Source organism: Mycteria americana, chromosome 1 (genome assembly GCF_035582795.1).
Source record: "Mycteria americana isolate JAX WOST 10 ecotype Jacksonville Zoo and Gardens chromosome 1, USCA_MyAme_1.0, whole genome shotgun sequence".
Classification (NCBI taxonomy): Eukaryota; Metazoa; Chordata; class Aves; order Ciconiiformes; family Ciconiidae; genus Mycteria; species Mycteria americana.
In genome coordinates this window covers 189,020,946-189,045,847 of record NC_134365.1, presented here as the reverse complement: position 1 = coordinate 189,045,847, position 24,902 = coordinate 189,020,946, and the positions used below count along the sequence as shown (strand labels likewise).

Below are 24,902 nucleotides of genomic sequence, written 5' to 3'. Positions count from 1 at the left end.
GCCAAGGGGACAATACGGAAAGAAAATATACCTGACTGACTCTTCCTCCCCAGAGACAATTACTTAATGAACGATGATGATGAATCATATGTTAACGTAAAGTCACAACAGATACATCATCGTACAAAGGGAGGGTGTTATGATGCTTTTATTTTGCAAATTTTGGGGGGGGATCTTGGGTGAACATGCCTATCCAGCTGTGGAGAGCAAATCCTATTGCTGTAGCTGAAAGCACGTTTCAGTTAATAAGATGCTAAAGATCAGGCAATGTAAAATCTGTTCTTCATAGGCTGTGGGCACAGAGTGTGTCACTTGTCCTCTCTGTACTTTAGGCTCCTCGCCTTTTAGGGAAGTGATTACTGATTCAGAATAAAATCCCAAATCATCACTTAAGTATTAGTATTTCATTATTCTTTGCACATGGAAAGCAGAGTCTTACAAACTATGCCCCACATTTCTGTATCCTGTAACACAGTCGGTTGGGTTTAATATTTTCCAATTTTCATTTTAAGTGTCTTTTGGTTATAACTATACTATTTCTCCCCACCATAACTGTACACCTTCTCCTATAGAAAGGTATACCTACCATATAAAATATATATAAAGAAATCTAACCAACAAGGACTAGATGAGATTTTAAAACAGATTTGTTGGGAAATGGAAGTTTTATAGAATAAATCCTGGGGAAAAAATGACATCGAATTGCACAAAAATGGTTCCACGGGAAGACACTCTGTTGTAATAACATTTTCTTGCAGTTCAGCCTAAATGGGACTTTAAAAGAAATGTGTCCTCTTAATCCTGATGAAGCCAGAAGTGTAATGGATGCTGCACTAAGAGTCTTCTGAGGAAGCTGAGAGCACTGTCAGAGGAAGGAAGATTACTTGGGGAAGGAGTGCACAAAATCTAGCCACCACTTTTGGTGATCTTTCTGCAGAGAAAAATAACTTTCGTTACCTGAATGGTAAACATAAAAGCTGTAATCCAGGTGTTTGCCTGGATTCGTCTGGACTCCTTTAAAAGAAATATGTAAAACAAAACACAGACAAAAGCAAAATACAAAACAAATACAGACACATAATCTGTTCAAAACAGTTCCGTGTAATTAATCAGTGCTTTGAGGAGGAATTGTTCAGCCTCGTCATTGTTCATTAATTAAGAATGTGATGTTAGTGAAATCTGTTGACGAAAGTACGGCTGAGCCCAAGCTCCAGGACTGAGCTTTCGGCTGAGCAGATTAACACAGACACATTTCATGTCCTCAGTGGGTCTGGTAACACAGAGGTCTCCTCACTCCCGCTGTAAGGTCATTCCATACCGCTGAACGGCTTACGGGAGACGTTGTGGAAGCAAGGAGGCAGGCCACAGGAAAGGTGGGGGTGCTTTTTGTTGTGCGAAAGCTATTAAAATAAGCAGAAGACAAGTCTGGAAGGAAGATTTATGTAGCTTCACGTGGCAGTATTGGCTTCCTACATCTGATAGAACAAAGGACCCCAAAGTTGCCCAAAATGATATACTGCAAGCAGGATTTATGGTGATTTTAATGTGACACGGAGCAGAAAATGTGTTCTCAGCAGGATATTTATGCCTGCAGTTTAAAACCTGTGCTTTGATTGTTCTAGATGATAGCAAGTTTTCAGAGGCCATCACAGTGCTGCTTACCTGGATTGAGCGAGGCGAGGTGAATCGTCGCTCTGCAAACCAATTTTATTCCATGGTGCAGTCGGCCAACAGCCACGTCCGCCGGCTCATGAACGAAAAGGCCGCTCATGAGCAAGAAATGGAACAAGCCAAGGAGAGTTTCAAAAATGCCTTAACAGGGATCCTCACTCAATGTAAGTAACTCCTTTTTGTCCAGTGTTGTTGTAGTGATGGTGGTGGTGGTGGTAGTGGTTTTTTTATCATTTTGTTTGTTTTGTTTGGGGGTAAGTAGTTGCAATGCAGTCATATTCTACTTCATATCCTATTCCATACTCTATGGCAATTTGGAGGAACAAGGACCATTCCTAAGGGCTTATTTCTCAAGGTGAGCAAAGTTTCAGTAGTTTTTTCATTAATAGACGAAGACGTGCTCTATGCATAATGTCTACTGTTGCGTAGACATAACACTTCAGGAACGGATCAGACAGAAGCCTCCTGCTCTAAGCAAAGATCATGCTTTTGTGGAGAGAAGTGATATATAGCCTGTGCATTGCAGCTAGTTAACTAGGCCAATTACAGAATAGAGGACAATTGCGTTATATTTTTAGCCTGCGTTTAGGTGAAAGGAAGTAGGATTCAGCAACTCTTAGGGATATATTCACAGTGTACAGGCCACCCCCACAGTAGAAGAATATGTTGTACTGCTGCTGGCATCGGGACTGCTTGGCTGATACAATGCCAGTATTAATTTGGCAGATAAACTGCCTTAAATATTTAGAGCTGGCAGCTATTTCCTTAGTACAGAAATATAATCAATGAAGTTACCTTAATGAGGTTCCCTCATAAAACAATAATCAGGACACTTGCCTAGAAGTGTTCTTCAAAGGGAAGGAGGAGAAGAGAAGAGAAGAGAAGAGAAGAGAAGAGAAGAGAAGAGAAGAGAAGAGAAGAGAAGAGAAGAGAAGAGAAGAGAAGAGAAGAGAAGAGAAGAGAAAAGAAGAATAAAGGAGAAAAAAGAAAAAATGAGAAGAAAGGAGGAAAAAAGAAAAGACAAGAAGAAAAGAGAAAAAAGAAAAAATGAGAAGAAAGGAGGAAAAAAGAAAAGACAAGAAGAAAAGAGAAAAAAGACAAGAAAGGAGAAAGAAAACTAATTTTGTTGTTGCTGGTTTTTAACGTGTCTACTCATGGCTGCTCAAGCAAGAGGTTTCCGATACTCAGGCGGGTGGAGTCTGAAGCCAGCTCTCATATGCAAGTTAAAAACAAAAACGAAGACAATTTACCAGATGGAGGACAATGCAGTTGTTACAATGTAATTTCTGAATCACACCCCTAATCTTTACATAAAAAGACAAGCCCTAAAGACTTTTCTGTGATATATTTCTGGTCCCTCAGTGGTCATCCTTCAGAAGTTAGGGCTGAAAGCAGAAGCTTGGATGGACTTGCCTGGGTTAGAAGAGCAGCTCCTGGAAGCTTCCTGCATATGTGATGGAGAGCTCAGCATCTCAGAAGACCAATTCACCTCAGGGCACATGTCCTTCTAATTTAGGAGCTTCGATGCCTGAATTAGGAAGAAAGATTCTGGGCCAAAGGCATTTGATTCCTGAAGACGTATGTTCAGTGAGCAAATTTTAAAGACCAGCTAATTCCCTCGGTAATTTGCTAAGCAATGTCATCTTCCATCTCAGCAACTAAAAGGCAGTGTGAGGAGCAGAAACGCAGGCACCACGCGTGGCCGTGCTGTTCAATTCACACCGGGGCCTCTGTAGTTTTGTGTGCAACAGCCAGCCCTAGCATTGGGAAATGCCTTCTTCAGCTGCATTTAAAAAAATCCCCCATTGTCAGCAGGCTGAACTTTAGTTAAATCAGTCTAAATTAGCCCGTTTGTCACCAACTGTTGTAGAACATCTGTCACTTGGAAATAGAGATCCCTGTAGTTTCAGGTGGAATCTTGCAATTTTGGCTATCTGGTTTGTTCCTGTAATGCGCTGAATGCTGAACTTACAAAAGCAGAAATAGGCCTGGCTTCAAAACATGAGTTTCAGAGTGCCATAGTCACAGCAGTGGCTGGAAGAAGAGAGTTTCTGACAGGTCTGGCATAGGAGGACAAGGTCAGCAAAAAAAACAGGCTCAGGGAAAGGTGTTACACCCTGTGGATTGTATAAGAACAAATTTTACGAGCTTTCCAGATGCTCCACATTGGTTATTTTATAAACATCGTAAACATTGGCCATTATTAGCATTAATGTGTCTTATTAAAATTCTCTGCAAACTTGCTACGAACAGATGGATGATGTTTTTGCTTTACACGTGTATATGCCTAATATTGCTAAACATGGAGACTGTGAAATGAGCTTCCCTTTTTCAAGAATTTTCCTGTATTTGAGTTGATCTGAGGAACGTTTTTCATACGTCCTTTTCCATTGTTTTCCCACAGCCCTATATAATCGGTTACAACATGTCACTTGCTTTATGAAGAAGAATTTGAAAATACTAGATGTCCAAAATAGGTGTGCGCAGTCTATTAAATTCTGCAGAGTGGCAAAAACCCCACTTCTGCTGTTCTGCAGTAAGGAGCCAAAAGTCTAGTGTAATGCTGCAGCTGTGTGGCCGTTTGACATAAATATTACAGTATTTTTAAAATACTGTGTGGCGTTTCTCTGTCATGAACTAGGTCAGATGTCTAACTCCGAGCTGACCATTCTGGGCTTTCTTTGCAGTCAGCAGAGAAAAATAAGCATCTCCAGGGGATGAGTCACCAGACCAACCTCATGGTGCTCTTCCAGTGAGATGAATCATCTCTTGGAGATGCCATTTTTTCTCTGCTGCCCATAGAGGATTCACAGGGGGTCTAGCTCAGAACCAGACTTTTACATGCCTTGTTCAGAGCAGATTAATCCCACTGACTGTGTGTAGTCTTGATACAGAGGGATGTAGCATACCAGAGCCAAGCTCCTGGACGTAGCTACTGGACGTAGCTTACTGGTAAGCTACTGGATGTAGCTTACCAGACCCAACTTTTACATGCCTTGTTCAGAGCAGATTAATCCCACTTACTGTGCGTAGTCTTGATACAGAAGGACGTAGCATAAGGGAAGAACTTGGATTTAGCTAAAAATGCCAGCATTGTAGCAGTGAATATTATGGGGAGTGAAGAAGAAATACGTTAAGAAAATGGGCTTCAAGTGCACTCACCTGGAACACAAACACTGTCTATGTGGGTCTCAGTACAAAATGCTTTCTTATTAATGAGGATTAGTGTGGCCAGAACATTTCAGCTTATGGCCCAACTACTAAGGAAGTGCAGGTATTGAAATCCCTGCTACAAATTTCTGCCTGGAGGTATTTAGAAGATTACCAAGCGGATTACCCCTAAAAATTTGGGTCAAGTGTTCAGCATGTGAATTAATTACCTGACCAAGGTACTTGCACCAGGATAATCAGTGAAATGAAGTGTATTACTGCTGTCACACCACCAATTTACAGCCCCTGATTTAAGTTCTACAGGGAGTCTTAGGGTTGTTATGGTGCTTCTTCAGTTATTTAAGGGATAAAGAGAGAAAAATGTCCACTTCCTTCTTTTTATTAAATTACTTAGTTTTTCCAGATTTGAATCTGTGCTTAAAATATGGATTGTTTGCCAGGATTTTCGATAGCTCTGGCTTTGTGTTTTGATTTCTAAATTCTTCCACTTTGCTTCCACAGCACAGTTACGTCTGACACTGTTCCCTGACTTTCCATGCATTTCCGTTTCATTTCCTCCCAAACCACCTTTTCAGCCTAAGGCTTATAGATGTTGATCCTCATGTTTAAGAAATGGAAGCCCTAGAGACATCCGTGTTGGGTTGGTTTTTAGACTACACCAAAGCTGAATTCTCTCCTCTGACTTTCTCTTCCATGCACTGTAAACTTCATCTACCTCTTATTGAGGTTTCAGGCTATTTAGTGCACTGTCTTTTGACAACATTTTCAAAAGTACCTATAGATGAGTGAAGATCCAAAATCCCATATTCAAAAATTAATTTGATATCTCAAGAGTCAGACACACAAGGGGGTGGAAGTGTTCCAGTGTGCAGGTAGATAGATACACAGTGTAATTAACAGAAGTGCCCCATGGCTGGCTACTGAGCAGCTAATGACACTCACTTATTTGGTCATTTTTTGTCAATTTTACTAATGGATGAATCTTCAAGGGACTTAGGCACCAGGTCCCCATCAGGGTCTATGAATCAGTCTCTTGCAAGCCTATGGGGGAAGAGTGGGAGGGTGATTTTTATCGTGGAGCCCCCTGGCCAGATTACTTCCTCGTCACATGGTAGCCTTCACTTTCGCTCTCTCCTTGGCCTTCAGGGAATTTTAGTGCCTAGTGGTCAGGACGACCTTTTGGAAAGATATGTTTAAATACCCTGAATGCCAGTGAAGGAACTGAACTGAAGCCTCCCTCCTTCCAAGAGTGGTCTAAATGGTGAGGTCTGGTGCTCTGAAAGGCAATATTGACCTTCCTTAGCGTGTTTGACAGATGGCTTGTAGGCACCTGATCCAGAACGATGCCAGCTGGAGGGAGGTGTCTCCCTGCCTCCCGTAACATGGCGCTGAACAGAGAGAACAGCTACATACATCTATGGCACGTTCCCACCCAGGGGATGCGTATGCACAGTCCATCAGCTAGTTAAGGCAGTGGCCTTATCTGCATTCCCAGGTGTGAAGCCCTTCCCCTGTACTTTGTAGGATGCCTGAGCTTTAACCCATTACAGTTGATTACAGATAATCACCAGGGTCTTAGAACTTGTGTAAAAGGCCCGAGTGTCAAAATGTGGGTCTGAAGGTGTAGATAGACATGGAGTATAAACCTGCAAAGTCATTTATTCCAGTGTGACGAATCACAGATGTGTCCTTACCTCCTGGTGGACCTGAGGTTGCTGGAAAGGGAAGGCAGTTCCCAGAGACCCTGAGATTCCTTAGTGCATTAGCTGGCATCAGGGAGAAGAGAGGTGCTGCAGGTTCTCACCCTACCTTGGCAAGCAGTAATTAGCTCATTGGCTCTCAGTAAGTAATTTTTGAAAAAAGAAACAGACCCCCTAAATCACTTAGACATGTTTAAAGGTTGCCATCCTGAATTTCATTCACAACGGCTAAGTGACAATCCTACTGTTGGGATTAGGCAAGCCTGTGGCAAGCCAGTGGCAATCCAGTGTAGCAATCCCCAGCACTCAGTATTCAGGGCCAGTGTATACCAGCAGGCAATCTTGATGTTTCCAGGGGGCCTCGTGGACAAGCTACATACTGACACCTTTTTTTTTCCATTTCAGCTCCTAAATATCATGCCATCATAATAAGCAGTAAAAGCAACACTGTTACAAAGTTTAACACAATTTATAAGTGACAGGATGCAATCTTCAGTACTGCGGGAGTATTTGCAAATTAGATTTGCAAATTAGTATTCGCAAATCTATAAGATAATATTTGTAAAATAGATTTTTCCACTAACTAAAAAGAAAATGTTGGGATCTTTTTCTTGGTACAGTTCTAATTGTGGTCAGGAACCAAAACTTTGTAGTTTTTGGCCACTTATGAAGTCTTAAAATACAAGGATTCATATCTATGGATAAAAGTGGCATTATTAATTATTTCAAAGAAGGAAAGAGACAGCATCTGAGTCAGTCCCTACTTTGCCTGGGCAATAAGCTGACTTCTGAGAGGGTCAGAAAAAGCACTGCAATGTTCATTATGTCACTGGTGTACCTTTGCCACAAAAGCCATGGCGGTGGCAGAGGAAAAGCCATCTGCGTGTGAGTGGTATCCCAGCCTTGGAAGGAGCTGTGATCAGAGCGACATGCTATGGCGCTCTGAGTCGAACAGCTCCCGTGTAGGTGCACTATGGCACTACGCTGATATGGGCGAGGAGGGAAGCGGGGAGGCACCCGAGCAACTGGAGTATTAGGCACCATCTAAAGCAAGTACACGGCATCAGCAGCCAGAATTTTATGACAACTCTACGTGCCGTTGCCTGCTTTGATTTTTCAAAAATGATCTCAAGATCTGAACTGCATAGTCCAGTTCCAGTCATCCTCTAGATATTCTTCCCAGCTTGCTATCGAGAGAAACTAATTTTCACTCCACAGCTCAATATACAGGGTGCCTGTCACTTCTTTCTGCTGCCAGTAAGCTTGTTTGCTTCCCTGTGCTCTTGCATTGCATGTAAAAGTGTACATGGAAGAAAAACCAAAGAGATACTCATCTTTCAAGAAGTCCTGAAACCAAAGAAACCTGGAATTAAGAGATGATGCAGTTTACCTGCTTAGCTGGTTGCTAAGCATCCTTAGCCCTCTTATTTGTGACACAGGGTATGAGGCTAGATACACCTTTGAGCTGATTCAGTAGGGCAGTTCATTAAGAAGAATCAAAGGTTTGGGGAGAAGACTGTGTGTCATGTCCCCCTCCTTGGGAAGGTCAGGATTGTCACCTCCAGTTTTCTCTCCCTTTCTACTGAAGGACTTTAGTGGTGTGTTAGAGTACTCTGACTTTTTTTCAAACAGGTAGTAGGTATCTGATATAAATTTCCCTCCTCCCCCCCCCACCCCCCAATAAATTGAAGGTAAATAGTTCTGAAGGGAAATGCATTCTCAACAGACTGAATAAAATTCTCCTCTCTTCAGGTTTGTTCATTTTCATTCTCTGATCTCTCTGGATATGATTTAATCTGTTTTAACATTATCAGTGCCTTCACAGATAGAATCTGAATTTTTAATATAAAAAAAGGAAGAAAAAATGTTAAAAATCCTGTTTGAGCTTTCTTCAAAAAAGGGCTGGGATCAGTTTTGTTTTTCTTATTACAGGTTCACTTCAAAAGTTCTCTTACTTTAGAAAAGGTAGAATTTACATTGATATGATGGTGATTACTAAAATGACCATTTTATCTGATTTGCTTTAAATTCCATATTGCAGTCCTTTTTCCCCAATAATCCTTTCACTTTTTAGTATATTCTTTTAGTACTAAAAAGGAAGCCAGTTTCATTACAGATATTGGAAGCATGTTGGTTAAAATTCTCTTAGCAGTCAGACTTTTTATATACATTCATGCTTTCCGGGTATTCTTTCAATTGCTCTGCATTAATAACAACTTTTAAAAGGATTTTCCTGCTCTTTAATTGTCCGGTCTTACAGTCTTTCTTTCATTTGCCGGTGACTAATTTAAAAATATGAGCTTACTTTATGAGCAATTTTTAGGTCATCATTAAGCTCTTTGTGAAAGAGATTGAGTCATATAATGTGTTTTTACAGTGCAGCCCAGATCTCAGTTGGTGTCATAGAATGCCACTATAATACAAATAAAAACATTAATCATTCATGTCATTAGTTGCCACTATTGCTTTCTACCTTGATGTATTTCTAAAAAAAAAATTAAATACGAAATAACCTCCACAATCCATCCAGTCCCTTTTGATTAGCTCATTTAGTCAGTGTGCTCTTTGCTTGCTTCTGTACTGATAATTTGTCCAGTAAAGCTCAGCTGGGTATCTCTATTCTTTTTTACTTTTCCTCCCATTTTCCATCTCATGTACACATGTTCTCAAAAGCATTTCTATCCAGGATGCTGCGGCAGTGGCAGAGAATAGAGATGAAAGACTCCATTTCTATTTTACCTTGCATTCTTACAATTCCTCCCCACTTTCTGGCAGTATAACCCTTTGTGGTTGCAGCCTGTAGTGTTTCAGATAGCTTATTCCTTTGTGTTTCATTTTCTTTGAATTTCTTCGTTCCTTCCATTATCTGTAGCCTTCACTCCACCTAAAGTCAATAGGAATCTTGGTATCGATTTAAGTGTGGCCAGAATTTCAACAGAAGCTCTTCTCCTGTTATTTGTAAGACTTTTTCTTTTTTTTTAAAATGTAGGCCATTAAATATGCATGGTGATTTATAGCAAAATAAAAGCACTGCCTCCCAAGAGATTTCAGTCTAAGGCCCCATTTTGACAACTCATGCCACTTGCCTGGATCCTGCAGGATCTCCTACATGATGAAGCAAGGTTCAAAGCAAAGAAGCATGTGCTTCAATCACATGGAAATCTGTGCTTGGTTTTGAGCTGCCTTGCTGAGTAGGGATGGAGGGTAAGGGCCTGATGCTTCACAGAACTGAATTGTAAATGTATGGAAATTAACAATAAGGGATGAGAGTAAGGCATTGGAGCAAGGAAGGAAAGATGGAGGTTTCACCCAAAAGGTTTTCCGAGTTGGCTGTGCACACACATCACGTGGCTTGCACATCTAAAACTGTTCAGGCTGCTTATAAGTGAATGAGTAAACCTTGTAAATATGAATATCAATAACCCTATGCAACTATGACTGGCTGAAATACTCCCTTCCGTAGGCACTAGTCTTGCTTCATGTCAAATCACTGGATTTGTCCCAAATGGTGTAGTTTGTGATCATGACAGAGATGTTATGAGGGTAGGAAAAGTTTTGGAAACAGGTAGACTATGGGGGAGGGAAAGATGGACACGCACAGAAAGAGGGAACAAAAATACAGAAGTAAGGTGAGACTGGAGGCAGTAAACAAAGAGAGAAGGGGTCAAGTCATGGCAGGCAGGGGAACATAAGGTATGGCAACAAATGGAGAAGTAAATGTTCCCATGTAAGATGTGTGAGGCAATTTTTTTGTTTGATTGCCAGAAGAGGCTATGGCTGTTGAAGCCTCCTCATCCACCTCTCTATTCTTTTTCTTCAGCAAAAGAAACCATATTATGCTTGAAACAAATATAGCCCTCTTGATCTCCTAGGAACATTCTAATCTGCAAGATCCCTGGACAATTATTACTTAGAAAGAGTCCTTTCACTTAATGGGACCTGAACCAGAGTTCAGTCACATTTATGATGTTCCTTCATCTCAGAGTTCCCTTGGGGTTCTTTTTTTGGACAGGCTTACAAAAATAGTCGTTCCTACTTTTGCTATTTTTAAATCTGAGAACTGAAAAAAAAGGTCTGCCTAACCGTAAATAACAATGAGAACAGCTAATTTAATGCAGTGCGTTGGGGAAGGTTTATAATCTTGTCAAGCTGATGAAGAAAGTAGCATTCGCTTAATCTTTCTTTGAGTTGGGCGGGGGGGGGGGGGTGCTTTTTTTTTTTTTTTTTTTAGATTTGTTTCTGGATGTCAACACAAGGTCCATAAAGTCTGTTCTGTAATATAAGGTGGTGGCATTAAAAGAGCAGGTAGTGTACATTTGTACCTGCCCTACTGTGTTGTGCTGGCCTGATGTCAGGTTCCTGTTTGTTGAGAAATGACATGGAGGTGAAGTGGTCTTGTTGAGTCCAAGTGATTTATCACATGGCACAGCGCCAGCACTTGCTGTTACACCAAGCTGTCAGATTCTTTGTTGTAAATTAAACCACGTTTCACAACCTAAAAGATTTTCAAAGCTTATTTTGTAGACAGATTTTCTAGCAATACCTTACAGGGTAAACTGGGTTCTCTTTAATCAGAGTGTATTTTTTTTCTTCCAGAGTTTAACAAGGAGTGTTCTTCCATTTCTAGAACTATTAATTGTTGATATACATACCTCAGATAAGTTACTGTGCAGGTTTCAGTATAAATCCTGAAAATGGGGCGTTTTCAGTAGCCCCATAACGCTCCTTCTTTCACTCTTCCTCACTGGGTGTCTTAGCTGAAAGAAGACGAAAGGAAAACAACAGCTGCTGACACTGAGGTTCAATGTTTTTACAAGACCAGGGATTATAATTTGTGGTGTGGTATAAGTATTTTTTATTTTGTCCTTCATCTACGTGGAAGAATCTGCTTATTGTATTATGAAAAAATATTTCTTCCTGCGTCACTCAGGTGTAGCCCACTGACATTCACTCAGCTTCTTAATAACCCACACCAGCATCTTGACTAGGACCAGTCTGAGTCAGACAGAAGAGGAAGGGGAATCAACCATTAACCCAGACAAACCTCCTCTTGGTCTCAAACACTGTAGCCCCAATCAAAGAGAAATGTAGAAATAATATAGTGTAATTCAGAGAGAGGACACTTAGACTTGTTTCTCATTCTTTCTAGTATTCAGGTAGGCGAGACAGGGTGGACAGAAGAGGAAAACATCCTTCTTCCTCTGGTAAGCCTTGCAATGGCTCTCTGCAACACCGAGACCCCTGCATCAGGACGAGAGCACAAAAGGCGAGACTGCTAGTAAAAGATGACCCCATCGACTCTGTCTATAGGATGAAATTAAGCTGAGCTAGGGCAGGCTTGTCCATACTGTTCAACCATAAGAAAGTTGTTGCTCTGGGCCAGATAGCATTTTCCCACACAATGTGGGTACAGTTCAGGGTTTGGTGCAGGCCACGTAGTTTCTCCAAAAACATCTTTTTGGGGGAGAGAAGGGTTGCTGCTGCAGGGACACTCAGCATGTTGTGCCGCTTGGTTTCAGGGAATGAGAGTGGTCCCTGGCTGGTTTTGATCGCTAGTACAGATGTAGTTGTTGGCAGTAGGGCAAGTTGAGGAATGGCAGCCTTGCAAGCTGACTTCCCACACAGCAAAACAATTTGGGAGATAAATCACTGGAGGCAGTGTTCTCTTGCTCTGTCCGAAAAGGTGGAATTTGGGGATATAATAGAAAAGTCCTGTGGTTTTCTCCTTTATCATGCCATGTCTTAAGACTATGTCTTAAGGAACCTACAACCACCCAGACAGCAAGTAGACCAAACAGTAGCCTCCTCTTCTCTGATGGAGTTGCAGCCACGGTTCACCTTCTTTTTGACACCCATGGATTTTTTCTGGTTTTTTTTTGTTTTGATTAAAAAAAAAAAAAAAACAACGAAAAACCAACCAAACACAAAACCCTCACAAAAACGAAACCAAACCAAAACAAGTATGCCATTTATTTGTGGCAGATGAGTCATGTTGCATAGCTGTCAAACTATGTCTTCATTGTACAAATCTATATTGGCATTTGCTTATGTATCCAGCTGATGACCAGTGCGTATGCTTTACTTTAGGACCCATCCCTTGCATTACCTGCAGTCTTCTTCAGGGTGATATTTCCAACTTTCATGTTTTCCTCCTCTACCAGTCAATGGCAATCATCACATCTGTTTCTCCCTCTGTGGCATGTGAATTGGGTAACAGGGAAAGGCTGCAGATTTTCAGCTGTAAATGTGTAAAAGGCAAATTCTTTTCTGAAAGTAAACAGTATTATAACCATGAGACTGAGGGGTTGGCCCTGATTAATTAAAAAATTATGTTTCTTTCATTACTCTGCAATCTGTCTACCGTTTCTCTTATTGATGTCACATGTCATTCGCCTACATGCAATTTTAGCCTCGGACTTAATGCTAAGATCTATTCAGTACAGCACCAAATGCCTTTCAGGACTGTTGCCAAAAATATTCTCTTTCCTATCCAAAACTGACCTGGAGACTGTAATTCATTCACTTACAGCATCTAGCCTTGACTACTGTAATTCCTTGGTTTGCTGGGCTTGGAGCCAAATCGATTGGCAGACTCCAGCTTACTCAGAATTCAGCAGCAAGGCTTCTGACCCAAACCACGCCAACTCTGTATCCTCCCTGTGCTGCGAATCTATATTTGAAAAGCATGTCATACATTTACTGTAACAGTTTCCTTTACACTGTAATTTTATGGGTAGAATTTTTCTTTTACCCTGCATGTCAACTGTCGCACTCTTACAGAATTTTTAAATTGCCATATATCCTATTCTTGCACTTACAGTAATTTAGTGCAAAGCCCTTTTCATCCTGTATCCCTAATTGGTGGAATTTGCAGTGAAATTCTGCATGAAATCTGATTATTTTATCTGCCAGCAAAGACTTTTGTTTTTATTTTAACATACTGAGTTTCAGTTTCTATTTTGTTTCTTTTTTATCGTAAGGCATTATAAAACATTTAGTTGCTGGTGCTCTATATTATTGCATACAAGAAATTAAAAATAATCATGTATGCATGGCAGCTGATAACATAATAAGCAAAGGAAAAATTGACTACTACTTGTCTCCTGAACCCAAGGACAAATTTCAGCCTTCACTCAATCATGTATTTAAAATAGCCTGCTTGATAAATGTAACGGAGGGTAAAAGTGTTCTCTACGTCTTAATCTACAGATGAGGCTATACTTTGGTTCTTGTTTATTTCTGTTCTTCTCTGTTAGTATTACTTTCAAATATCCTGTGTCAAATATTCTCTTGCCCTGGAGATAATTCTAGTTTTCCCTTTAATCCAATCTTGTATGCAACTTGTGGAGGCATCATTTAAGGGATTTTTGTTGTTGTTCCTAGTTTTTCTGGTTGTTTTTACATTTATACTTGAAAACAATACCCTATTCTGGTAGCATGTTTTATGATAACAGAAAGTGAGGTTTAAACTTTTCATTTGATGTGCTTACTATGAGCTGGCACCTCTATTAAAGTGTATTGTAGTTACACTGCATTTGTTAAACATTGACACTTGCACATCACTCTAGGCTTAGTTGTTTGGATCTTTTTAGTTATTTATAGCTCAGCAGAAAAACAATTAGATAATAATCCTTTGTCTGAAACATGCTACATAAATTACCAGCCGCAGAATAAGTTGTTAGGAAAGATGCCATTATTTGCATCCTGTAAGTTATATTGATAGGAAAAACAATGACATGGTATGGACCCTTCCAGAACAATGTGGGGTTTTAAAACCTAATTTAGTAAGGAAACAGCTTTGCATATGGTCAATGAAAATTTGATATAGCATAGAACTTACCAACAGATGTTTGACAATGAATATTTCATGTTACTTAATAATTCTACTTACCAGTCACAGTTGACAGTACAGTGCATCCTAGAGTTCAAGGTGCCTTAGAGAGATAGGTATGATCTGTTATTTCATTTTGGAAATTTCCTTTTGGAGGTCAGGAAATAGTCTGAAAACCATGGTCAGCAGTGAGACCGGGAGCAACTGTCTCAGATTCTGCAGATATCAGCCCAAAATCTGGGGCCTCTCTTTGGCCAAATCTTACCCAGACATGGAGGAAAAGTGAGTTCAGTGGAGAGTTTCTCAGCTGATATAAACTCTCCTGGGTTTCCCTTAGGGATGAATCTACCATCCTTATGGGCTGTGTGCTGCTAGATCTCTTACCCATACAAATATGATCCTGGTCAGGGGTGGGTACATTATGTCTTGTCTACCAATTAGCCAGAGCACAGGAGTTATGCCAGCTTTAGCCTTCCAGCATGTCTGTGGGAGAACAAATGAATCTTAATGCAACATGAATTAACCTACAAACAAATGTGAACTGGCAGATCAGGTTTATATAAGATTGCCATCTCATAATACATGAATGCAGGATTTTGATGCAGTACCAAAAGATGTGGAGCCACTTTTCTGTACTGTCAAACCACGGCCTTGGCTGCTCTTTAGCTCTAAGGAAATGCTTGGAGACCTTTGAGGTTGGGTGTTACCTGTGGGTGTTTGTAACACTTCATAGTCTAGATTGCTGTGTATATTGAAATTGCTGTATATATGGACACTTTCTTTGAATACAGAGTAGTGGGATGTTGGTCTTTGATATGTACTAATTTATATTCTCCCCTACATTTCCCTTTTTTAATTTTCCCTAGCTGTCTATTGCATAAAGTTTCTTTAAATGCCTTGATTTTTAGCATCTAGTACTCATAGTACCTTACCTCCTTTAGGTTTTTTAATACCTGAAAGTTAAGTAAGTGAAGGAGATCCTTCTTCTGCTCACTTTGTCTACTGCAGTTATGCAAGAAAAGTTCTTTGACATCTTCCTAGCTTGTGTTTCCATTGAAGAGAGTTTCTGAAATGATCAGATAATGACTTTTGATAAATCTTAGCACCTGTTCACAGAATGGAAATTAAACACTTTAAAGTTCAAATGTTTTTCAAAACTCAGATGATCTTATTAATACCTATTAGTGGAAAATGGCAAACCAGCTCTTCCTCATATCTTTGTGAATCTGTTCTACTTGAATTTCCACTTGCAAAGTAAAACCAGATTGTTAATTAAGCAAGATTTTCTGAGCACCTGGGTCATCAACATAATGATAGTAATTAAATTCTAGCCTCAGTTTCTATACACATAATAATAGAGTGCTTTAGCATTTTCATTCTTTTCAAATTAATTGAATAAATATACACAGCATAACTTCCTTGATACATCCACCCTTATCTCCAAGCAAGTTCTAATAGGCTGAAATTATCTGCTATTAAAACTTGAACAGATCACAAATGGATTGGATCATCCCAGTAGTTTTGAGGCACCTTCTTCAGTATAAACTATATATAAGTATTAATTTTAAAAGATGACATTTATTTCTATGGCTTTAGAAGTTAATTAACCAGTGCTAATGATTGCAGAGAAAAATTTCCATATGTGATTCAAAATGTTGTAGTCTTCTTGAATCTGAAAGCAGCTTGCAAAGGTGGTAAAAAAGAGAATAAAAGAAATGTGCTCTTATTCCGGTGAGTGAGTAACTTTCAGATCTAGAGGTGAAAGATACATAACTGACTTGCTAGCTGAGCTCTCCATTTTAGGAAAGATAGGTTGTTATGTATAATAAGATCCTCTGCATGTGTGACTTGAGGGGAGAGGAGAGCAGCCATCGAGCAACTCGATAAGAGACCAGATCAGAGGGCATTACAGCACTCCTGCCACCATTTCTCAGTGAAAGAGAGGGGAGAGAGGTGCTACAAGCTGCAGCTTTATAAAACAGGGGACATCGTTTCAGCCCAGGAATCTAAAGCGATAAATAGCCAAGAACCTTGTCGAAGAGTTGAAGCATTTTTCAGTTTGACTTCATAGGTCAGCACAGCTGCTCACTCAGGAGCACAGCCCAGATCATTTGTTGAAAATCTGGTTTTCTTGGTGGTCCTTCAGTTAACTGTGCTGGGATCAAGGCAACTTACATCTTGGCCAAATCATTTTTCGGCAGGTCACTGTTGTGGAAGGACAACATTGCTTGAAACCGATGCGAAGAGAAAGAAAAGAGTGTTGGGAGAAAAGGTTCTGATTTAGGATGAACTAGTAGCTAAAAACTTCAGGATCTTAATTGTCCTAGGTAATCGTCCTAAATATTGATGTCTGGCTTCAGAACAAATTCATTAGAGTTGAATGAGGGAAGCCCGTTTCACATCTCTTCTTCATCTTATATGCACAAAAATGCCGCTGTTTGTGTACATAAACATACATAGGCCACGGACACAGGACAGAATGATCTACCACAGGTGAGCCTGTTTATATTAAACAGCAGAGAAGCAGCAGCTGCAGCTCGAGAACGCAGCATTAATGTATGGTTTAGCCCTTCCCGTCTGCTGGCAAATTCCCATTATCAGATAGCCACCCTTCAAAGCAGAGCCTGCTTGTCTTTCACACTTCCATTTGCACAGCCTGCTCATCTGTTCGCAGCTGCCGCAGGGGAACATGTGTCAGGTTTATGCCTCGAGTGTCATTTCTGTAGCCACACACCTCTAGCCACACACGCGCAGGCATGTGGCTGCGCAGAGAGTTGTAGCAGACATCACGGGGAAGCGGCTGCATGCGTGTTTTTTGGTACTACGTAGTTATAAGTTGTGTAGACTAAAGTTATGGAGACAGACTTGAAGGGAGACATCTCCAACATTGATAAAATGTAAGTACAAAAGACACATCATTGGATGGATATTGATGATGTTGTTTCAGTAATGACATCATCCATAGACTCCTAGTGTCTTTGCTTTGCTTCTCTATAGTGATCACAACATAAATTGCTTGTCTTGTTTGACTTCCTTGTTCACCAAAGTTGAGCAGATTGTCGCCGTTTTCAACGCTTCTACCAGACAAAAAGCTTGGGACCATTTCTCGAAAGCCCAGCGAAAGAACATAGACATTTGGCGAAAGCATTCTGAGGTTGGTGATTTTATTATTACTTTCTATCCATCATCTCACAGCTGGATTGACACAGAACGAGTATGATTGTAGCTGGACATAGTGTATTCAGCAATATTTACGGCTACCATTTTAGCTGTTAATCAACTGGCCATTATGCAGTCTCATCTACAGTACGAATTGCTCCCATTGCTCTCATTATGGTAATAGTCATTAAATAACACTAAGACAGAGAGCAATGTTTTTATTTTTCATGCAAAAGTTGGGAAGTCATTGGACGATTATGTTTACTATCTAAAATAATGAACTGAAGTAGTGAAATTAGGAACAATATTTTCAACTAAGGATAGAAATAAGAATTATTTCTGAAAAATATCTTTTTAGGAGTTATCGTGATCTGTTTTTAAAAGAAGTATTCTGTAGCACAGATTTTTTTTTCTTATTGTGCCATCATATGGTCATTATAAGATGACTTTGCCTGAAAATAAAATAGAGTTTCTTTCCTAAGTAATGACTTAAGCATATTAAGTCTAGAATTATGACATACTCCTTCCCATTTGTTTTATGTTTATCTTTAAAAAAGTAGATACATCACTTGTATTGATTCTAAATATTATGCTTGCAAAGAAACCAGTATAAATGTAATCATACTACCACACAGAGTTAGCAATGTGGGACCATGCATGTGTGACTGTCATAAGCGTGAGCAGAGGAAACGGGATTCTAACTCCCCTTGCTGCAAGTGGCAGCAAAGGAAGCGCTAGACCTCATCCTGTGTTTTGGTCATCCAGCTTTCGTTTTTAATTCAGTATATACGCTATGAGCCTGTATTTTAAAAAGTAAGTACCGCTGTCTTTGTTTTCTTTCTTTCTTCTTCCTTTTTTTTTTCTTAATATGAGCAACTTACATACACTTGGTTTACCTCCATGTAGTACAGTATGTTGATTGTTACTATCACAGTCCTCTAAATGATTTTTCTCTGTCTCAGAATAAAAACTTTAGAAGGTAAGGTGCACTTATTTAATTATTTTGTAGTACACTTGTAAAATAAGTGTTGTACACTTAGTTTGAGAAACACTAAAGTGCTGTGATATAAATCATTTGGATAACATTTTAAGTGCCCATTAACTAATGCTAAATTACAGTTGAATACCAATGGCACTAAATGTAACATCCACATGAATACCAAATGAATTCTTTATTATCAGTGCTATTATGGTGAATACCAAATGACTTCACAATAATGGGACACTTAAAATAAAATGTTAGCATAATTTATTGGTACAAACTGTATTTTGCATCTTGTTCACAAATATTTCATATAAGTAGTGGATAAAGCCTCTGTTCAATTGAAAAGTTGGGAAGTTCGGGATTGATGTTTGTCTTATCTTTTAGAGAAGTATGAAAATATGATTTGCTAGTAGGTTATTTCAATTATATTAAGACCATCCCTTCTTAAACTAACTTTCCGTAAAGGGATGTGGTGTGTCATTCATTTTGCTGGCTTCTAAATCTTTAATAAACTGAAATTTGTAAGAGTTGGACTTTCCAGAAATGTTAATTCACTACTCATTTTTTTCCAATATTACTGCCTTTCGTTTTTCTAAGAAGAGGACAACAAAAACAATTCAAAAACATGCGAAGGCTCTTGCTAAACCAATATATTTTAGAAATGCCCGTTTTTCAGATGTGAAATATGATGGAAATGTACCAAATGGCATCTTTGATTTAAATCATATTTTCTAACCATGACATTATCTGCTAATTTGTTTAATTACCTAATCACCTTCCCTTTTTTCCTGAATTTAGGAAAGCTTTCCTAGAAACCCAAACCCAAAGCAAACACTCATACACATAGACATTCACCATGGAAGATTATTAGCTTTGCTGATAATGTAGACATTGACGCATCAAGGATATTTATCCCCTAAAGAGAGAGTAAATGTAAGCGGATGTCTGCTCATGGGTGCAGTATACTTCCCCAGGAAAAAGTGCAGGTGGCCTTTTCCAATAAGGAATTAAGAAATGGCTTGCTAATTTCTTCCAGAGGTGCCTCTGATTGCATCAGACACTGGTTGACAATTTACATTTTTAATCACTTTTTAAAAATTTGAAATTATGCTCATGTAAAACGCCCACTAATTAGCCTCCTTGCCTTTGCTGGGATTAATGGACACATATACATTTATCAGAATATTCAAGATCTGCCGATGAACCAAGGGTGCAGCTCAAGGGAAACGCCTTCCCTTTTTTCACCCAGTCCCTCTCTGGCAGCTTATTGTTAATTGCACACAGCAATGGTCGGACTCCTCAATGCTGTCTCCTCCTTCCACACAAGTCTTCCTTGTTTCAAAGATTTCAAACCACCTCTTTGGGAATTAGGCTCTTTGTCGGCAGAAAAATTAGCTGTCTGCGGACTGAAAAGGCCTACACTAATCACGGTGCAGCATCCCTGTGTTACACCTGACAGGATTATTAGGACAAAATAGAGTCCTCTCAATCTTCTCAGCGCTGCCATTAAAAAGCCAGCCGCTACACCCGCGCCAGCTTTTCTACCAGAACAAAGACCATCTAGACTCCCACAAAGCCCGCGTGCCTGCCGATCATTTACCCAATGCCATGTGCACGGGCTCCCTGCCTGCCCGCCCTCGCGGCGGTCGCCCAGAAACCCGGCTGGCTGTGCTGGCGCTCGTTTTCGACCAAGGTGCAGAGATTTTCAGGACAGCGTTATTGGGCTGGGTCTTTTAAATCCGAGGCGATCTGGGCATAGGGACAGAGGGGGGGATTCCTCTGCCCAGCTTTAGGCACTTACAATATAGAGCGCTCTGTCTGCGCTGGCTGCTCTCGGCTCCCTTTACCATCGGTAGAGAGAACTAGGCGCTTTTAGGGTATAGTTAATACGACTTTGTTTAATGGAGACACCTACACTTGGCCAGATGAATCCTACCCCAAGTGGCAGAGAGAAGCAAGAATTATCTATACCTTAAGTAGGCTGACAATCTCCTTATCAGTCTGCTTTATACACAATTTTAAGCATTACGCCTGCTGTTAAAGCATTCTGCTATGTTTAGGAGAACTAAAGATCACTCGACGTGAAGACTCACTTTATCCCTTGTTTTCCCTGAGTGTTACCTTTGATAAACTCCGTTCTTTCACAGGAAGAATTCCCTGTGCTACTGTTGTTATAAATATTCATATACAAATAAGTACGATTACAATGATAAATGATGTATAATTAAAATCAGAGCAGTATTAAAAACAGATACTAAATAATACATAATGACTTTATGGAAATTAATACTGACAAAAAGTCATTTTGGGTTTTAGGAGCTCCGAAACGCTCACAGTGAACAGCTCATGGGAATCCGCCGGGAAGAAGAGATGGAAATGTCCGATGATGACAGTGGTGACAATCCCAGTAAAAAGCTGAGAGCAGATGATTCAGGTAAAGCCAAATCCCTCTAACAACAACTGTTGTTTTTTAAAAAGCAAACAAAAACTTACATATGAGAAGTGATATATTAATAGCTGATCATATAAGACAGCATCTTATTTTAAACCCTCATAAATTAGTTATTTGAATGATGCAAGTTGTCTCTAGCAGGTGTCTGTCACCTGCTATGATCTATAATGACGAAAATTCTCCAGTTCTGCCCTTGGCTGGAAGCATTATGTTTCTTCAGCGCACTCTCTGCAGTCTTGCACGACAGTCTTTCATTTCATGGTTGTAACCATGTCTTAGTATGAGACCAGTTGAAGTGATGTTTTGGTCAGTATTCTCTAAGCCTTACCTTTCTTTCCAACAAATACATAGTAATGTATAAGCTCTCTAACAAATACGCTGTACCATTTTAACTGTGTGTTTGGTGGAATTAACTCTTAAGGGTACATATTTCGCAATATGGTACTGCATACTGCATTAATTTGACTCTCGTTAGATGGCTATCATGAAAGAAAGAACAAGGGTGCTTGTAATATGTGGAAAGAAAAGCAACTCTTTTGGCCTTCTACAAATACTCTGCTATCTAGGGTGGACACTCCAAGAGGTGGCTCAGAAGCTGCCTGAATTACTGACTGGTAACATGATCTGGATGGACCCTTTGCTTGATTTCTTCACATCGGCTAATAAAGTTGTGAGTAGCTAATAAGGGTTTGCCTGTCTAGACACTCATCTTCAGAAAGAAAATTTACAGAGGCCGAAGCATGACTGGGAACTACCAGCCAGCAGTGACCTTTAAGGAAGGTAAAGAAGGAGGGAGTAATATGGAAAGAAGCTGAGAGTCTGATGATGAGGATAATTTTGATCTAGGCCTTTGCATACAGGCACCATATTAACAAAGGAAAGAACTTCATCCATTCAATGGTTTCAAGTCCTTGTATGCCTGCACAAAAGTGTGAATTCAAGTTTACATAGAGAAGAGCTTTTTGGCTCCTCCTGTGACACGATGCTGTGTGAGGTCGAGTGACTCCAGAAGTAAAGACCGAAGGAAGGAGTGTCATTCTAGCAAAGAAATTTTTACTACATCATCTCTCCTGAAGGGAGATTTAATGTTTTTCCTGGAAGAAATATTAATAAAACCTATAAAGGGCAGCCTTAATTTTTGCTTGGCTAATTGTGTGGGTTTGAATTTTCTAGACACCATTAGCAAATGTTTGGAGCTGAGACAGTGGGTCTCTGCAGACAAAGCACTGCTAGCAATCAGAGATTTTTATGATTGTCTAATCATTTTACCTTGACTGTGTCCACTTTTATGGAGGGAAGTCATTAGAATTAACAACAGGAAGGTAGAGCCAGAAATACCCACTGCCTGCACTCCAGAAGAGGAATAATGATGTTTTGAACTGTCATACTTATCAATTCAGCTAGGTTTAACATAAGCATGCTTATGGCAGAGCTATGCCGGTCATTGTTTTTGTAACACAACAAATAGGAAAGCATCTTTGGTTTTCTTCCATGAAAAGGGACATTTCTATCAAATGTTTTGATATCTGAGATTTCTACAGCATTCCATCCAGAACAACTTCAGTTTATTTGTGTTGTTATAATGTGGGGACTTGAGTCCCCTCAGTGACAACAGCAGCAAACCCAGTACTGTGTTGCATACTAAATCAAAATTTAGTGACATGAATCCACTTGAGTACTTGTCTGTCGTTGTCCATTGTACCATTCATCATCCTCTTCATCTTAGTGGAGTTGATCCAGCCTGCTGCATATGTAGAGTCATCCAGTTCTAAAATTAATTTTATAGCATTCTTCTTCCAACATTACACTCTCAACTAAAGCAAGTGGATTTGATTCTTCTGTCATTGACAATGGAGGGAACTTGGAGTTAAATCAAAAAAGTTATTGGGTATAAAACATTGGTAAATGAAAAGAAAGTGAGAGAGGGGCATTTATTTTTTCGTTTTTATGTACAGAGAAGCGATTCTTCCTTCCTTCTTCTAGCATTTTTTAAAAGTACTATTTGTGTTAGCTGCCTTCTCTTTTTCTTTTTTTCTTTCTTTCTGAGTGTGTCATTCCAGAACCACCTCTTTATCTCACTGGAGTGGCTATTTGTATTCACAGTAACCTCTGTTCTACAAAGAATGTCTTTTAAAGAATCTTTTATCACAAAGAAACAATTCTGCACAGTAAGAAAACATTGGAACTTTATTTTTAACCCCCTTTCTTAAAATGTTTGTCTAAATGCTTAACCATGGGAAGGGCAAGGCTTGAATAACACAAAGAAGATATTGTGCCTCTTCAATTCAAGGACAGCATGCATATATAAAGGCTTAAAAGTCTAAATCCAAAAATGGCTGAAGGGACGAGATGTGTTGAATTGGTTTGGATAGTTCCAGAGTTGTGGACTGCCTGTCCTGCCATCCCAATAATTTTCTTGAGAACATTCTTTTTCAGCCTGCCCTACTCAACAGGGGGAACAACACTGCTGGGAAGTTTCCATCCCCAAAGCTACAACAAGTGACAGAGATTCCCCCATGTTCCAACACCTGTGTCAGGTCTTTTTTCACTAGTTCACCTGGTTAAATCACCCCTAGTACAAGAAGGCTCAATTAATTCAACAATTTAGAATGGGTCCTAAGACCTCATTCTGTCTTGGTAAAGTGTAGTTTCAGCAATCTCCCCATGTAATTTCTTCTTTAACTCAAGCCTTTTACATTCAGAAATAACTCCACTTCTGTGAGCATCTAGATAGTACGGTGCTGAGTGTGTCACATTTCCTCACGGCTAGACTGCTTAGAATGAAAACTCTCCTCTAGGGTATCTGAAAAGGAACCTATTCATCACCCTGAAAAAAAGAGGGTGGATTCCAGCCCCAACATTTGAAAACACAGTGCAACACATTTAAGCCCTGAGGCTGTGCGAAAGGACTTCAGTGCCTGAATGCTTACCCAGACTTGCTGGACTTCAGGTTTCAGAGGAACGTCACATTTTGCTGAGGCCCTTGCACACAATAAGTTCTGAGGATTTGGGGGAGATGATGAAAAAGCTGTTAGTAAGAATGGTTTGCATATTTTCTTCAAGTTGTGCAAGACACTAAGTCATGCAAGAGATCAAGTCGTGGTGTGTATTAGAAATCTACTAATAGCCCTTTGGGAAGATTCGGGCTTGCTAGTTGCGACAACGCAGAACAGCTCCAGGGGGACTTGTTGCAAAGTGCCTCACTCCGTTCTAGACTCCAGTCCTCTTCTTTCATCTGCCAATTGCTCTTCTATTTTATGAACCTGATTTACTAATATCAGTGGCTCAGTGGCAGAGCTGGAATGAGAATGGGGACTGTCAGTCTTCTGGACCCGTCTTCCACCCTCTAGTCCCTGTTGCAGGGCTGAGGCACTGCCTCCTGGGCAAAGACCTTCTGCTCCTCCAGGTGTTTTACAGGTCATTCTCCCCAGGCTTAGTTAGTACCCTGCTCTATCGTGTGCAAGCTGAATCTTCAAGGAAAAGGAAGGCATCGCTACCTGCTTGTTCTTTTGGAGAGCATCTCAAACTGTTGCAAGGACCCCCTGAAGATCCCCCCAGGGAAACCAATAAGTCGGCTGAACTAGCATGCATGCCTAGTTTATAGGAAATCCTCCTGGTTTCACAGACTAAAGGTCATTTGCATTACGGGAAAAGCTGGCAAAAGGCTGGCCTGAAACTGAGTGAATCTCACCTGTGGGATCAGCTATTCCTTTAGAATGATGATTTTTTTTTCCAAAATTCAGCCTTTAAACAGTGATTTTTCTGCAATGTGGATTTTGGAGTTTGAAAGGGACAAGAGGATTGCTGAAGTAAAGCTGGGAGATTGCTAAGAAAAAAATAATAATGATGATTGGCAACTCAGTTAATACATTTGAAAGTCAAGGTGCAGCTACTGAAGCATTAGCTCAGGGGAAAAAAAAAAGAGATTCAGCG

At 40.0% G+C, this 24,902-nt stretch overlaps 1 protein-coding gene across 9 annotated transcripts in view; it reads left to right on the top strand.

Moving 5' to 3' along the window:
- ENOX1 (ecto-NOX disulfide-thiol exchanger 1) overlaps positions 1 to 24,902 on the top strand; it is a 397,458-nt gene that overhangs the window by 307,890 nt on the left and 64,666 nt on the right. For all 9 annotated transcript variants that reach the window (XM_075489098.1, XM_075489137.1, XM_075489072.1 and 6 more), the window contains 3 exons: positions 1,623 to 1,835; positions 17,421 to 17,527; positions 20,834 to 20,951. In XM_075489098.1, the coding sequence (XP_075345213.1) occupies positions 1,623 to 1,835; positions 17,421 to 17,527; positions 20,834 to 20,951 (438 nt within the window). The remainder of the gene's footprint in view (positions 1 to 1,622; positions 1,836 to 17,420; positions 17,528 to 20,833; positions 20,952 to 24,902) is intronic.